Below are 17,769 nucleotides of genomic sequence, written 5' to 3'. Positions count from 1 at the left end.
AACACACTGGCGGTGACACAGTGATGAGCCAGCAGTGGAGGACTGATGGGAAGAGTGCCTACAACCACCCCCAGCAGGAGGCAGCCCTTTGTGGGGCAGAGGGGCTGCAGGCAGTGTGAGGTCTGCTGCTCACAGTGTGCAATGCTGCACACCCAGGCTCTGCTGCTCCTCCTACACTGCAGGGCTCCAGAAAATAAGTACTGAGTATTGCAGGAGGCTTAAAACACACTAAGGCAGTTTGCACAATATATGGCAAGAGTCAGACTGCCTCAGAAACCCAAAGAAGGGAGATAGCAGAGTGCACACAGACACAACTTGTGGAGCAGTGACGTCAGGATGAGATTCCAGCCCCACCCACAACACAAGGCCAAGGTCAAGAGCTGCTCACACCGCACTCAGCCACTTCCACAGCGGAATCCAAACAGCCTCACTATCTCTTACTGCTACAGGGAGGGATTTACTGCCATTTCAGAAAGGTTCTTGGAAGGAAAATGAGCAGAGTCTACTGAGTTCATAACACATGCAAATATTTCTATAGAGTGGGAACTGTAACTCTGTAAAGTAATCATTTGCTTGTCAATGGTTACCTTCACCAAACAGCATCGGTTTCACAACACTCCCAGAAGACCAAAGACAGTCATGGGTAGGACAGAAGCCAACCAACCACTCCTTGTATCCTCCAAAGTCTCCATCTCAGCCATAAAGCTGCATCCAACCCAGCAAGAGCTGAGGCTCAGCTGCCCATCTCTCCCCATGCCCAGGTACTGTCATCATAAAGGAATACACTTGCTCTGGCACCAGCACGGCTTCTGCAGTCCATTCCCACCTGCTGTAATTAGTCCAATTAGTTAAGCATTCCACCGTGTTAACACAACACCACAAGCACTGGTTGCACTCCCTCTGTTTTTCTTCAGTTTAGCATAACAGAGCAAACACGATTTCCATCCACTTCAATTTTACATTTCTCATGCTAAAATTACTCCCACAGCTGCAACAGGACTACCCACCAGTCTGAAACGAAGACTTACAGCACTGTTCTGTGAATGGCTGTGCTTTTATGCTTGGCAAAATCTCATTGTTGCATCACCTCACTCCTTGATCAGTGCACTGTTACTGTTTGCACCCACTCGGATATAGCTGTGCTGTGCTGAACACATCACAACGTGCTGGCAGCTTTGCATCCTGCAGTGCTACATGGAAAGGTCCATCAGGCAAAAGTGCCCGTGGGGACATCAAGACCCAAACTGAGGACACACACAGAGACCTGGATGATGCAGGACCTTTCCCAGCCATTTCAACTAATGTCACATCTGAGCTACGGCGATGGTATTTGCATTAACTGCTGCCTTTACAATGGTATCTTCTGTATGTGGCATTTTCAAGAAAGACATTAAAAATAGCAGCCTCCTGTCAGTGGAACTGCATAGCTCTGCCTGGACAAGGGCTTATGAGTCACATCACAGCACCAGCACTGCTAAGAGCACAAGGGTACATTTCAGGAATGAGCCTTACCTTGCTGTACACATTCCCCTCTTGCTGCTGCTCTGGTTATAGCAGTGAGGGGCCTCAAAGCATCGCCACACTGCGCTGCCTCAGATAGCAAAGCTGCCTGGAAACTTTAATGCGTCCTATCTGTTAAAATACTTCAAAAACATGCAGCCTTGTACACTGAAATTATTTCCCTTTTTCTAAGTAGCCTTGACTGTGTTTCTGAACTGCCTGTGCTTTGTTTTCGTGTGTAATTGCTGAAGGCAGAGAACCAAGATAGCATCTCCGAGGCAGCAGAGGATGGTGCAGTGTGGACAAGAGACATGTCCAGGTGAACACATGTGGGAATTTGATCTTCCTGGCACCGCTGCGGGTGCGTGGTGCCCCTTGTGGGGGGAGAGGGACGAGCACACCCCCAGAACAGGGTCCATTGGGTGAGCACGCCCGCAGCATGGCACTGCTACTGCAGGTGGAAGCACGGTGGGGACCAGGGGAAGGCTCTCTGCAAAGCCCAGCTGCATGACTCTGCTCACAAATCTCATAAATTACTCTTTTTAAAATACTTTTTCAAAAGCCCAACCAAACTGTCCTGTGCCTATTGGTGGACACAGGAAAGTAGAGTTCATTCCCTCACAGTATCACAGTATCACAGTCTCGTGTAGGTTGGAAGGGACCTTAGAGATCATCGAGTCCAACCCCCAGGATTCGAGCCTCTGTGTAGCAGAGCAGCACTTCTACCACTTGCGTCACAGGGGGGATTCGAACCCGGGCCGCCGGTGTTGCAAGCAGTACTTCTACCACTGCACCACCAGGGCACACCTGGGAAGCCTGATCTTACCCCAACAATTCGCAGAATCACAGAATGACCTGGGTTGGAAGGGACCTCAAGGATAATGAAGCTCCAACCCCCCTGCCTGGCAGGGCCACCAGACTTCCACAATTACTAGATCAGGTTGCCCAGTGCCCCATCCAACCTGGCCTTGAACACCTCCAAAGATGGGGCATCCACAACCTCCCTGGGCAGCCTGTTCCAGGACCTCACCACTCTCCTAGTAAAGAACTTACCCCTAACATCCAACCAATTAGCTCAAACCTTCCAGACATGCCTCGAAATGAAGCAGAAAATGGAATTTGAGGTTACTAAAGGCTCCATAAAGCCTGAGCAGAGCCCCTCTCTAGTCCCAGCATTGCACGGGTGCCTCTGCAGGCAGCAGATGGCTGTTTGGGCATAAGGCTGAAATTGCTGCTGCTCCAAAGCCTAAGCTCTATCCCATGAGCTTGAGGAGCAGCATCAACATATCAGCACAGAAAAGGAGAAGATAAAACATTTGATTTCACCAAATGGAGGAAGCACCTGTACACCTCCTGAACGAGGCAGGCATAAAACAATCACAAAGTTAAAGGAGACTCACCTGATTACTGAGCACCAAGAAGACAAATAGTGAAAAAGGAGCAGTGTGAAGAAACACCAGCCCTGAGCAGCAGCTGTGCAGCATCACCCTGGTGACTGAAGTCACCTGGAATCCACAAGGACAGGACCTTGGTGTCTGTGGTTGCACAGAACCCTGCTTATTTCCCAAGGAAACAGCCCATCCTGTACAGTGCTTTTGAGTTACTTTAACACACACCACAATCTTCAGTCCTCAATTGTCTGCTGGCAAAATGTGACTACAGGGAAAATCACAAATAATGAAGTACATCTCATGCTCAGAGGCACCACCCCCTGGTCAGAGGGCTGCAGGCACACCAACACTTGGCTTTGCTCTGGGGACGCTCAGCCATCTGCCTCCAGCACAGAGATACTCATTAAGCACTGCAGTAGCAGTAAGGGGATGGGGCTGCTGGCCTCAGGAATACCTGACAAACACAGTGTGGGATGCAGCAAAGGCCAGGGGACCCATGCTGCCCTTCCACACATCCTTCACAAGCAGATTCCTCTTTGTTTCTGTACTACATGGATCTTAATGCCAGCACATTTATAACCCCAACAGGGAATCTCTGCTCACAGCACCCACAGAGTAATACTTGCGAGTCACGTCTGCTCATACAGCCACAAACAAACCAGCACCCCTCTCCAGCACTAACACAAATTGTCAACAGCGCTGTCAGCAGCAGAATACACACTCTGTGGGTGTGAGAACACATTTGCTCCCACCAAACCCGCTGCTCACAGCCAGACCCTCCCTGCCTGATTCTCAGGCAGGATTGAGGAATCCTCCCCTTCAGATTAATACAGGCACAGGAAAACCGCAGGCACATGGCTGCCATGGGGGCAAACCATGCATATGTGGGGTGTGGTCAGGACCATTTGCACATCTTCAGCATGGCCATAAGGACAGAAGCACACCGCTCTGGCAGCAGAGGGACAGGTGGAGCAGGGAGCAGTGCCTGCAAGATGGGGATGGCACAGCACAGGAAGTGCTGGGGGCTGGAAGCTGCATCCCAGCAGCATGCTCAGCCCTGTAGCACACCCAGCGGGGTATCCAGTGCAGCAGTGAACATCAGTTCACATTTTCATTTTGCTTTGAATGTTTTCCTTTTCAATTGGGCCATACTGATATCTTCCCAGAGGCTGATGCTGCTGTTTTTGTTAACAAGAGCTTTCTCCTGTTCAGCAAACATGTATCTGTTTTTGAGGCAATGACTTGACTTTAGATCTTCCAGAAAGTGTTGTACAGCTCATTTTTTATTTATCAGATGCTGGAAGAATGCTTAAATTGTGATGAAATGGGTCCTTAAAATCAAAAGAAATGTGAACATTCTTCTGTTAAGACAGGACTAAATTCACCAAAACAGACTGTTTCTCACATTAATTGTCTGCTGAAGCCAAGAAACATCACTTGTAAGCTGTAAACTACACTGCCTTATCTTTGCCTGAGGTTCTGTGCCACTGCTTCATGTCTCATCTTTCAGCCAGGCAGGAAGAAATTCTTCTGCATTTGCAGCCTGCTCAGCCCCAAGCGGGTCTTGCTCTGGACGACCACCCTGAACTGCCCTGTCTGAATACACTGGTTTCTCTCTGGATATGTGACCACTTCAGAGCTGGCTTAGCAATGCAGCAAACAACTGGCACTGACTTCTCCTGGGAATCTGGCCTCTTGCAGGCTTTAGCAACAGCTGCGCACCACCTACCATTATATTTGAGTCCAATAGATCCTAATAAACATCAGTTTCCCCATTCTTTCGCAATGAGAAAGTAGGAATCAGGCTCCACACCTTGTCCTGCTTACAACACAGGCATAGCAGCACTTCTCTTACTGCTCACTTAATGGAAGACAAACTGCCCTATCAGCTCTGCAGCCAGAGACAACGTCTGGTGGAATTTTGTCTTTATAATCCCAACCCCTGGTTATTGCCCCATGGAAGGGGTTGGTGTGCACAGGGCTGAGTCCCCAACAACTCAAATCCCAAATGCGGCTCCTGCAGCAGAATGGAAGAGCTCTGTGCCTGCCTGCTGAGGATTAGCTTCCAGGCCTGGATATTTGAAACTATAATATTTTTTCCCAGTTTTTTTTGGCTGTGAAATTATTGCTACAGAAACCAGCATCGCTAATTCTGTATTTTTACTATTGGATGAAGCTTCAGTTGAAAACGGGCAGATAATAGCAAAATCTTGCATGGAATATCCAGAAGACGAACAGCGATGAGAGCAGAAGCAGTCAACCCAGGAGGCACAGCGCTGCCCACAGGCAGCCCCACAGAGAGACGGGATGTGGGGAGGGAGTCCTGGGCACACCACTTCCCCCAGAGCACCACAGTGCTTGGGGCAGCCCCAACCCTGGTAACATCAGCACTCAGTGCAGTTGCACTCCTGTTATTTTTAGGTGTGTTTATAGCATGACCAAGCCCCTGCATAGATACAATTGCTGGGGCAGAGAGGAGGTTTGGGATATTTTGTCTGGAGGGCGGTATAGGCTGTATCTGCACAAATTCACACCACTGTCAAACCACTTGTTTTCTGGAGAAGACCTCACAACTTACACAATGGCACAATCTTTCCATGTCCTCAAAGCAGATCATGCTCTGAGTCATCTCAAAGAGAAACCATGCAAGTTATAAGGAAGGCTTCATGTTTTTGCAGCCTTCCTGGCACCCTCAGTCTCACCAGCACAGCACCCAGAGTCACATCCCTCTGCACCAGCACCAGCAGCTTGTCACCAGCTGTGCTTTGTGGCCCCACACCACACTGCAACACACATTGCTGCCTGAGAGCCCCTGCCACTACCCTGCACCTTGGAGCACTCAGGCCTGTGTTGAACATGTGCAGTGTGCTAGAAAGGACCCTGCAGGTGTGCTCAGCAGTGACCCTTGGGTGCAGTTGCCTCATAAGAATGAATGCTGGTAGCACACTGTATCCAGGGATGCACACCATGCAGTGCAGTGTCTGTCACATCTGGGAAACACAGCTCCCAGCACAGTCCCAGCAGAACATGGCTCCAGACAGAGCCTCTCCTGGCACCACGGGAGCAGCACCAACCCACATGGCCACAGTGGATGCTGAAGCACTGCGAGGCCACAGCTCTCCTGGCCCAGCTGCACTGAACAGTGCTGTGTCTGCTTTGCTCCTGTCTTGCCCCTGCCTCATGCTCCCCCAGCAGTTAAGCAGCCAGGAACCATTTTTCTTCCAAGCCTGTCTGTAAACCAAAACACAGATGTCAGATCTAATTTTAGGCACCCAGCCTTGAGAGCACTCACTCAGCTCTCTCCTCAGCTAGCAGCAAGACAAATCCACCATGGGTATAGAGTGAGGGATGGGGCCAATCTGCCCCTCTCCCTTTGACTGTCTCATGTTTCTGGAAGAGCAGGAGCACACAGACACACAAGCCATGGCCACAAATGCATGCACGCATCCGTAGAAAATCCAGAAAGAAATCCAGATCATCTGAAAAGCATTTTCATGTGGGATCACTCCAGTTAATGCACCTCACTGCCACCCGGATTAAAGCAATAACTGTCTGGCAGACAAATTTCTTTTCTCCTTTTCTTTCCTTCTAATAGGAGAACAGCACTGCATAGAGCCCACTGAAGCCCTCCCAGCAGCACCCACACCGTGCAGTCCCGACACGTGGTGGGGGGAGGAAGGAACCTTCACTGGGAATGTCTGATACTAGGACTCATTCTCGTTCTGTTCTCAGCACGCTAGCCAAGGTCAGAGAGCTTTTCCTGCTTTTTCTAACCAGCAAAGAAGCTAATGCAGCTGAAATATGTAGCAGGAATCAAACTGCTAAGGAGACAGGGAGAAACACCAGAAAAGTACCATCTTGGAAAGGCAACAGTAGGACAGCAAAGCACCATACATTCCTGCCCTATCCGAGGGGCTGAACATGTCCTGGTGCACTTGGAAAATGCTTTTGGGAAAGCTGCCATCTGCCTACCTACACCTCTGGGCATTGTGAGAGCTTCCTCCAGGAATGCGGCAGCCGTGGGCAGGTGGGACAGTGGAGGTGCCATTGAATTTATCCACAGACTCCCATGTGCCACTGGTATCCTCCAGTGCCCCCAAGCATGCCCAAGCTGAGCACAGGAGTGCCAGGAGGAATGCATCCCCTCTGGCTCCAGGACTGTACAGCATGTGTTGCATTCTGCCTTTGATGCCCAGAAAATCAGTGGGCACTGCACAGAACTGCTGCAGGGACACCTGGGATGCCTGAAGGAGACTGGAGGCCACCTCAGTAGGTGCCCTTTCTGCGCCAGCACAGACCCACTGTACGAAAACACCTGCGGAGCTGGGGCTGAGCTTCAAGATGGTTTCCATTACTGCAAAACCACACCATGTTCTGTTTGCTTCCTGACAAACAGTTTGTACTACTTCTCAGGAGTGTCAGCATCTGGCTGTGTTCTCATTCTGTAGACAGGCTCTCCCATTTACAGAGCCTGGCATTTCCAAGCCCCAGCAGAGCACAGATGACCTTGCTCCTCCTGGCTCCTGCTCAAATCACGTTAAAAGTAAAAAAGCAGAGGGTGGAGCACTCTCCTGTGGTGCTGTGCCCTGCAAATGCAGTCCTGGTGGCAGGCTGCACAGGACCAGGCTCTGCCAGGGTGAATGACACTACTAATGGTGGTTGCAGTGCATCCCTGCCCTTCTGGCCTCCAGAACTGCCCCAGTCCTTCAGCTCAGGAGCCCAATGCAGGCAGTGCTGGGGCAGGCAGGGGTCACATTCATAACCAGAGGGATTTGTGCCAAAGCACCCACTCACAAAAACTCTGCTCTCCCGCCCTATTTATTGAGAAGGAATCATAATCTATTTTGCCCAGTTGCCTGGACGCTAAATGAGCTGCTGCTCAGCAGTGCTTCTGGAATTGCCACAGAATTACCATAAACTCCTTGTAGCATTTTTGTCACTATTAGAAGATATATTGAACTTCATTTACAATCACTCCTGAGGAGGAGCCAGGGCTGTAATCATTGTTGTTAAAGCAGAATGGAGCATACGTGGGCAGTACTGTGCTAACGCCCAGGGCTGCAGGAGAGAAGCGCCACACTGGGTAAGCACACAGCCTGTCCAGCAGGGTGTTTGCCATGACAACAGGGCCACTATATTTTATTCCAACAAGCCTTCTCATAGCACCATTATTGTTACAAAATAAAAGCAATTCTGGTGCACGCAGCGTGCCATGACTGCCAATCCCAAGGCCAGCAGCACTGAGTTAAAATCCCAGTGCACCCAAGCTAGGTTCTGCCACCACATCGGCCCAGTGAGCACTGCAGCACCGCCTGACCATAATCTGCTCTGCTCTTCTGGGCTATGAGTGACCAGCTGCAGTCTCTATCCCAGCACATGTTGCCGTGTCTGCCCGTCCTGCAGGTGGTGTGGTGACGTGGGCTGGTTGCACTGCGCTCCCATCGCAGCCAGAGGAGAATGAAGGGATAACACCAAAGTGTGCACTCAGTTATTTCCATGCAGCGCAGTTCCTGAACCTTCCTGGCAGCTGCCCTGGCTCCCCCACAGGCACAAGGCATAGGGTTCCTCTCACCTCATGCTGTCACCATGCTGCCAGAGCAGATTTCTCATGGTCCTGCTATCACAGCCAGCATCACAGAGTACTGAGCACTGCCTGAGTGATGGGCAATCATAGAATCACAGAATCACTGAGCTTGGAAAAGCCCTCTCAGACCTCCAACCCCACAACCCTCAGTGCCACATTTCCAAAATTATGGAACATCTCCTAGAAAAGTGACTCTACCAACTCCCTGGGCAGCTGTGACAATGCATCACTGCTCTTTGGAGAAGAAATTGTTCCTAATACCCAACCTCAGCCTCCCCTGGCACATGAGGCCATCACCTCTCATCCTAACACTGTTACCTGGGAGCAGAGACCAAACCCACCTCACTACAGCCTCCTTTCTGGGAGCTGGAGAGAGCAATGAGGTCTTGCCTGAGCCTCCTCTGCCCCAGAACGAATCACCCCTGTTTTCTCAGTTGCTGCTCATAAGACACAGATCAGTGTGCAGCACCATCACCAAAATCCTGCCCCAAAGCATGCCGTGTCCAGGGATGCTCAGGGTGAACCGGCTGTGGGCTCACACCACTGCTCATGAGATCTGCACTCTCTGACCACCCTGGTTCCCTGGCTACAGGTTCAGGCTGAGTGGGAGCTGGTCTTTCCCTCCATACACATTTGGCTCTCAGTTACACAACCACTTGCACACACTGCAAGGATCTGCTTGAGCAGCTCGCAGCAGCAAAGGTTTCTTCCTAGAGAGTTTCCCACAGCACAGCTGCCTTTCAGTGAATGCTCATCTGATAAACTCAAAACACTATCAATCCTGGGATGATAAAATGGGAAGGTTTTTGCTCTCATCTTTATCTCTGCAGTGCTGGCTTACAGTCACAGCAGGAAAGGATCCATCTGCAAGAGAGCAGCCAGGCCCGAAGCAGCAGAGCACCCCATGCCCCAACAGCAGATCACAGCAGCACGCAACACAGAAATCAGCACCCACACCTTAAAACCAATGATTTGTACAGTCAGAATTTGAAGAAATGGTGAGACAACAAGGATGGCAAAAACTACAGGCCGGAGAGCTATTTTTCTCTATTACAAATTATTTTTAACTCTGCAAAAAGAAACTGCTTTCATCACACCGGGACAAAGTGTTCCCTCACAACCACAAAAATCTGCAATATATTTTAGGAAATTTTTGGTTTCCTTGATGCAAGAAATGGCACCGCCTCCCGCTCTCAGGGTGGTTGGAGATGCGCTGGGATTTGCACCCATCCCAGCACCCACAGCGAGCTCCCATCAGCCGTTTCACTGCGGGTTTACCCTGAGCCCGAGGCTCTGCCTGCTCCGCTGCAGCTCCGCGGTGCCGTCCTGGCACGGGCACAGAGTAGCGCCCCCCACCAGGAGCAGGCGCGGCTAAAAGGGCCGTAGGGAGCGGGGAAACGCCGCCCTTCCCCGAAGGGGTATCTGGAGCGCAGATGGCATTCAGTGCCGTGATACAATGTTTTGTTTTAACTGCTTCACGGACCGTCCCACGCCCCTCGGCCCCGAGCCAGGCCCGGGGGCAGAGACTTCCAGGAACCGCCAGCCTCGTGCAACATCCCAGGGCCGTCCGATGCCACGACGCCCGTGGACGGTGCGCGGGGATGCGATCATGCCGCGCCTCCGGGGGCTGCCGGCCAGGACCCCCCACCCAAGCTGCACATAGTGCCTAATCCCCGTCCGCAGTCGCTAAAATACACAAGGCCCTTTTAGCCTCGGCAGGAAGCACCGAAGCACCTCCGATGTTTCACCCGAGTTCTCCGGCTGGAGCGGACTTCCTTCGCCGAACTGCGCTCTGGCGCTGCGGACTGAATGCAGAGCGAAGGAGGAACAGCGGCATCTGCGTAACAAAGTAATACTGTCGAATATTGTAACCAAAGGAAAGGCCGCAGGAGCTGCCGGGGCCGGGGGAGGAGAGGAGGGGAGAAGAGCTGTCTCCGGCAAATGTTCGCTTTCCCTGAGCTGCTGCAGTGGTTTGCCATGACAGAAAGAGAACGCAAACGCCCCTGTAACAAAGCTCCACCTGTGCTCTCACACCTTTCAATGTATTATTCCTTTGATAAATTTTTCTAAGTCCTCGGACAAGTGCCCCGCAGAGCTCACCCTTTCATTGCATCAAATGCTTAAGGGAAATTGGGAAAGAAAAATCAGTGAACACACCAAGAATGAGGCTTTGGAACCAATTTCCAGGGAGTGAGAACTCAGCAATGCAAAAGCTGGAGAGCAGAGCTAGGGAAAGCATCGAGGAGGATGGATGCTGTGGGGGGGAGTGTGCCCTGGAATATTTTTGCAGTGAATGAATGAGAAAGCACAGAGCTGCACAGCACCCATGGGGCACAGACCCTGCAGTGTGAGGGGACAAAGCTGGGCAGGGGCATAGACATGGTGGCAGACAGGAGAGCTTATCATGGGACTTGGTGCCAGTGGTATAAACAGGGGAAGAAATCTGGAGCCAAAGCAATGAGAGCACGAGAAGCAAACTGGCTAATAAGGGACAATGGAAAGTGGTGTTTTTCCTTCATTCGCTCCTCAAAGCAATTTGGGAGGGTCCCGTGCACCAGCAAGTGGCTGCACAGCCAGCCCTGGGAAGGGCACAGTCCTACAGGGTGAGCACACCTAACACTAGGAAAGACAATCTCATTGTGATAAATGAGAATTAACTGATGGAAAAGCACCAAAATACAATGAGAATGGTTTGTACAGCTAAGCATGAATAAAGCAAACAAGGCCTCACCTAAAGCACAGCATCCAGATGTGGAGTCCTCAGTGCAGGATAAACATAGGCCTTTTGGAGTGCATCCAGAGGAAGGCCACAAAAACAGTCAACAGAATGGAACACCTCTCATGTGAGGACAGGCTGAGAGCCTGGAGAAGGCTGGAGGGTGACCTGATAGCAGCCTGTCAGTATCTAAAGGTGGGCTACAGGAAAGGAGACCGACTCTTTAGCAGGGTCTGCAGTGATGGAACAAGGGGAAATGGCTTCAAGCTTAAAGAAGGAAAAAATAGGTTAGATATATGGAAGAAGTCTTTCCTGGTGAGCGCAGTGAGGCACTGGAACAGATTGCACAGAGATGTGGTGGATGCCCCATCCCTGGAGACTTTCAAGGTGAGGCTGGATCAGGCCCTGGGCAACCTGACTGAGGTGCGGATGTCCCTGTTCATTGCAGGGGAGTTTGACTAGATGGCCACTAAAGGTCCCTTCCAACTCTAAAAATTCTATGAAATGAGATTGGCCTTATAAGCTGCCATTTTGCAAACAGTTCTTGGAAGTGCGGTAGAACCTCACGTGATTTTCTACCAACACTGGGTGACCCACAGGTGCTGTTTTGTGAGGACACTGTACAGGCAGAGCCCACTCTGCAGCTGCTGCCCCTTCCTGCTGCCCGCAGCCCAGCCCAGGCACAACAGAGGAGCAGCTCTGCATACCTGCTGAGGAGGCAGCTCCCATGGGAGTCTCTGTTCCTCAAAACAACAGTGCTATTTAGGAACCATCTCTGTATACCATTCTGTGCTCAGAGCAGCCTCCTCAGTCCATCAGTGGGGAACCTCTGGAAGCAGCCTCTGAGTGCTGTGTTCCAGTGGAACTTCACCCCAGCCCTATCTGCATGGCTCTGGTTGTGCATGGAAGTAAAGCACTACCAGAAGCAAGCAACAGTGACTACAAGCAGGTGTGCCCCAGGGATGGTACCTCACACTACAAGTTTGCAGTGATCTCTGCTGCAGCCTGTAGGACTCAGCACTGGTGCAATTCATGGCCTACTGAGTGAGATGGAGTGTGCGGCAGACACGGCTGCTGTGCTCTGCACTGTGCCTCATGCAACAGTGTCAGAATGCAGTGCCCAAACTCTCCTTGAGAGGGGCAAATACTTCCCTATGTGGTGTGGGAAAAATCCAAACCCAGCTGAGGGAACTGACCATAGCAGTGCCAACGTCTGCATTTACAGAAGTTAAACAAACAAACAAACAAGAACTGAATGGCGATGAGGAAGAATTTTTTCTTATGCTTTTCCCCCTCCTTTTATCAGGAGCCATCAGAGAGCGCCTTAGCACATCAGTGACTTTCCCAGCTGCTTGCAGCGCACTGCCCATGGGATCCGTACCCACAGCCATGTACTATTTGTATACGTTACAGAGCTGGCCCCAGGGATGGGCTTCAGAAACAGCATTCCTCCACACACTGCTCCTCTTCAAAAGAAATATTTGCATAATATTGCCATTCCTGAGCAGAAAGGTCAGGTTGGCAACAGTGGGAGGGAGAATCACACTTCTGCAAAAGCCTTTGAGTGCTTCCAGCACAAAGCTGGGGGATCTGCAGTGCAAAGTCCAGCACAGACGAGCATGGTGTGGGCTGCTGGCACAGAGCTGAGCATGGCACAGCCAGGGGGAACAGGGCAGTGCAGGGGCAAAGCTGAGAAGCATGGCATGGCTGGGGAGCCCAGCACTGCAGAAATACAGCCTTCCACATGGCCTCATCTTCTAGGGAAGAAGCTGCCCTTGATGTCATTGCCAGAACCTTATCTTCTCCTCCAAAAGGCAGAAATTGTTACAGGTGTTATCTGTGAGTGTTATCATGATTGTGGGACTGGCCACAAAGTAGAGTGTGTGGCCGTTGTGCCAAGTGATGTGTAACCCCAGAGCATGCACCCACACGAACTGCAACAGGACCAGAGAATGGAATCTGCAGAGAGGTTCAACCAACACACATGGGGTCACAAAGCAGACAGCAACAATAGGAAATGCCCTGTGGGCACTACAGGGTGAGCCAGGTTTCTCTGAGCCAAATGTCCCCTGAATTCTTTTATCACCTTAGTGCCCATTATGGCAACAACAGCTCCCTCTTTGCATTTATTTTAATTTAAAACAGCCTAAACCTTTTACATGTTTCTACGTTCTAATCTTAAAGTCACTTTGACCCTGTGAGCTTCAATTTATTCTGTCGAGTCAGTGTCCACTCTGTTACATGGTCACCTTACAGACCGCAGGCAACAGTCACTCAACTGATAGAGCAGAGACCAGTAGCCCCAACCCCGCAGTGGAACAAAAGCTTGGATTAAGTCGCTAATCACACACAAGCACTGCTGCCATATTCACATACATTGTATCAAAAGCTTAACGTTCCGTCAAGTTGTGTTAATGCCCGCTTTGTTTCCTATGTAACATAGCAGCGTCTCTAAACCCAGGCAAACCTCTGCACAAGCACAGGGGCAGGCAGTAATGCTGCAAACATCGCAGCTCTGACACCACTACTGCTAAAGTCCCATCCCACACCGTACCCAGATAGCTTCCCACAGCAAGCAGCAGCAGTGGGACCCCAGGGACAGCATCTGAGCGGGGCTAATGCTGCGCCTGGCTGCTGCTGTCAGTGTCACATCATAGCCGTGTGCCACCAGAACAATCATGGCACCTCAGCCCCACCAGGCAGCCACATTTTCTCAGGGCTCTGGAAGGGAAACTCCAAAACTAAACCCACAGTGCTCTATGTAAAAGTTAATTATAAACAGCCCTCTACAAGCATGTTAAGAAACAGATGTTGTGTTCAGGACTTGATGTTGCATACAGGGTAAGGCATCTAACTGCTAAAGTACCTTTACCTAACTCAGACTTTGCAAGCACTCAGAGAATCGTAGGCTGTACTGCAGCTGCCAGTTACAAAGGCATAGGAACCTGAAGTGCAACAGGACAGTGCCACTGCTAAGAGCCCTGCAGCTGGCATCCCATGTCATTTGGGGTAGGATTGCCACCAACCACCTTTGGAAACTAGCAGGGTTACATGAGGGCCAAGCAGACTGCCCTTCAACACAAGCACCTCACTGAAATGTTCCAACTTCCTCATCCCTCCTTCCTTAGCACCGCTCTGCCGGAGCTAGGCAGGACACGCTGCTTCCAGCTCCGGCCTGACTTGCTGCTGCTGCAAAGCCAGGAGAAAACAAACCCTGAAGAGAAGCAGCAGAGGGACTACATGTGGTGCAGTGAGATCTCACCCAGACATACACAAACCTGAGGGAGCAACCCAGACAGCTTCAGCATGAGCACAGACTGGTGTTCCTCCCAGCATTGTACCAAACACACAGTGGGGTAAAGCACTGCCACTTGCTCACTGTGACCACACAGCAGTGCAGAAGCACTGGGACCAAAGCAAGGTGTTCTAAAGAATGCAGGGTCCCCCCAAGCTCTACTGCAGATGTGGCTAGGCACGGGACAGCAGGGGATGGGAAGAGAGAACCACACACACACACACAACTTTGCCACACTTCACCCAATGATCCATACCTATAAGCAGTTATATTGCATGGGCTCACAGGCAGACAGCACAGCCCTGAGCTTTGCCCACTGCTCCCAGGTACCTCCATCTTCAGGTGTCAGTAATTGAGAAGCAAAACTCCTTCAGCTGCACCCATCCCAACCGACTTCACACAGCTCTCAGCAGCTTTATATGCCTCAGAAGCAGCACACTGTGCAATGCAGGTCCTGCTGTGGGCATTCTGTTCACAGCTGCACTCAGTGTGACCCTTCCTCACTTTTGTCCCATTTTTTCCCCCCAAACTGCTTCTAAGTAGAACACACAAATATATTATTGCATAGATGACAATTACTACGCTAACCCCCACAAATGTGAGCACTTCAAAGCAGCATTTTTGCAGCACAGCAAACATTTTGCAGCGTTTTGAGCACAGCAGCTCAGGTGGGATGTGTTTGCTAGGAGCTTATTTACAGGGAAAATCCCATTGTGTTCCCATCTCTGATCGCAGCGCCCAGCGAGGTGTAGCGCTGTGGCTCACCCGGGGCTGCCTCTGTGCCTACTGACGCTTTTCGGTTTCCAAAACTCAAGGAAAAACCCCTAATCGGCGTTTTCTCACTCCCGGTTCTATCGGCTCCAGCAATTCTCCGTCGGTAACGCTCTTGGCTATGAGGAGGGGATCGCTCAGAGCCGCACAGAAGTGTAACGTTTGACCGCTGCTTTGCACTCTGTGTGCTTACTGTGCAGAGACAGACACCTTTTGTGTGTGCGCGTGTGTGATTAATTCACCAAGAAAACTACTACTACTACCAAGCGCATCTTCCCAAACACATCAGTGTTTTCTTCTTTTCCGTGAATACCGCTTTATCTCTACCCAAAAAGCATCAACTCGTACTCAAACCGGAGCCGCAAAGCCCGCTAGGTGTTTGCACGCCCACACTCAGCGCCGCTCGGTGCAGAACGATGCTGCTGAGGATGGCTATCACACACCGGCGGTGCTCGGGACGCAGCGGAGCTTCACCCGCACGCAGCACTGAGAGGAGCTGCGGGAAGAACGGGGCGGCGGAACCGCGAGCGGCAGTGAGACGGGCGGTACTTACCGGACGTCGCCGTAGGCTCCGGCGTAGCCCTCTGCCCAGGGTCCCAGCTCGCTCTTGATGCAGGAGCCGGGGGCGGAGTAGGGCGCCCGAGCCATCGGGTACCACGCATCGGCGGCAAAGTCGGCGTTTTCCGCGCGGACGCAGCCGAAGGCTCCGGGGGGCGGCTCGGCGCAGGGTCCGTACAGCTGACCCTCGTCGGCGAAGAAGGAGGGCCACGGCGGTGCGGGGACCGGCGAGCCCCAGGAGCCGATGGCCGCGGGCTCGGGGGGGCTCTCCAGCTTGATACGGGCGGGCGGCGGGAGGACGAAGCAGTCGCGGCCGGGAGGCTCCTCGGGCGGAGGGGAGACACGGTACAGCGGCAGCCCCGCTGGCACTTCGACGGCCAGGGCTGCCTCGGCGCCGCTGCTCTTGAAGGCGGCCGGTGCGGGCTGCTCCGGAGGTTCGGCGGCGTCGGGACGCGGGGCGCGGGGCGGCCCTCCGGGTAGCGCGAACATGCAGTCCTCGCGGGGCGGCGGCTCTCTGGGCGCTTCCAGCCCCTCCACCGCCAGTCCCATGGAGACTGACACGGCTTTGCAGAGCTCCTTGGCGCTGTCGCCCAGAAAGTCTTCCTTGGGCGCCGGTTCGGCTCGCCCGGCCCCCGGCTCGGCCTCGGGAGGCAGAAGAGGCAGGGCTCCCGGCTCGCCCAGCAGCTCCTTCAGGTCCCCGGTGCACGGGAAAGGCGAGCCCATGGCCGGGCGGGCGGCGGCGCAGGGCTCGGGCAGCGGCAGGAACGAGGGTGAGGAGACGGGCGGCGGGCGGGGGCTCTGCGGGCACGGGGCTCCCGGTGCGGGCAGGCCGGGGCCCGGCTCGTCCCGCGGCGCCTGGAAAGCTTCGCACACGCTCTGGAAGAACGTCTGGAAGGCGCCGCGGAAGGTCCGTCCCGGCGGCCGCGGGTACATGCGCCCGATCCCCAGCTGCACCTCCATGCCCGCGGAGCGAGATTCGAGCTGCGCTCCTCGGCCGCTGCCCCTTTAGCGGCTGCTCAGCCCCGCGGTTCCCATCGCGGCGCGGGGCTCCGCGCAACAAGCAGGGAAAGTTGGGCCAGGAGGTGCTCGGGCCGGGCCTCCTCCGGCGTCTGCCGCGCGCGGCTCCTTGCAGCGCTTTTGATCGGCGGCCGGGAGAGAGGCGGCGGGAGGCAGGATCGCGCCGAGAGGAGGCGCGGAGACGAAGACCGCCCCGCGCCGTAAATTCGGTCCCGAGTCTCCGCAATGATTAATCCGGTAACTCGCGGGCGGCTGCGGGGGCCGCGCTGGGGGCGGTGAGAGCGAACCCCGGGGGCGGCCCCGCACGGCGAGGAACAGCAGCGCCGCCGCCCGCTCCACCGCCCCCGGCGCGGCCCTCCCAGGCGGATTGGGGCTGTGGCGAGCTCTGGGAGGGGGCCGGGACCGCTCCGCTCCGCTCTCCTCTTCCTATGCCTGGGTGCCGCGGAGCTCGATTTCCCCCATCCCCGTTCCCGCCCGTCCCCGGCACGCGGTGGGTGCCTCTCGTCGTTCCTCAGCCCCGCTTTGGTTGCGAATGGCGGACCCGATCATCTCTGAGGTGTCCCCGACCCGCACTATTCTGCCCTCCGGCTGCTCCAATCTGTGCGGCAGGCCAGAATTCAGGGAAAAGCGTTCCCCTCGCTGGACGCTGGCACTGCCGTCGGGCCTTAGCTCAGCCGCGCTGCCCTAACGTGCTCCTTTACCCTTCAGTATCTGCATACTGTTCTCTTTGCACCTAAAGAAGCCCGACGCCTTTTGTTGGCCAGCAGCGAGGAGGCTGCGCCCTCCGTTCTCTGCTCCGCATCAGCCATGGGAGCAGCAGTGGGTGCCCCTGTCCCGCAGGCAGTGCAGTGCTGCTCCCACGCAGTTCTGGCCAAGCAGCCAACAGAGCGCATCGGTGTAGGACCTACTGTAAACAAGACTTGAGCTCCCCTTACTG

At 53.3% G+C, this 17,769-nt stretch overlaps 1 protein-coding gene across 1 annotated transcript in view; it reads right to left on the bottom strand.

The window, feature by feature from the left end:
* AR (androgen receptor) overlaps window positions 1-17,109 on the bottom strand; it is a 47,112-nt gene extending 30,003 nt beyond the window's left edge. The window contains exon 1 of the mRNA XM_015860019.1: window positions 15,811-17,109. Within this exon, the coding sequence (XP_015715505.1) occupies window positions 15,811-16,775 (965 nt within the window). The 5' untranslated portion in view covers window positions 16,776-17,109. The remainder of the gene's footprint in view (window positions 1-15,810) is intronic.
* Window positions 17,110-17,769: the final 660 nt, after the last annotated feature.

Source organism: Coturnix japonica, chromosome 4 (assembly GCF_001577835.2).
Source record: "Coturnix japonica isolate 7356 chromosome 4, Coturnix japonica 2.1, whole genome shotgun sequence".
NCBI classification, from domain to species: Eukaryota; Metazoa; Chordata; class Aves; order Galliformes; family Phasianidae; genus Coturnix; species Coturnix japonica.
The sequence above is the reverse complement of the archived record's forward strand: the minus strand, read 5'-3'. Positions and strand labels throughout refer to the sequence as shown.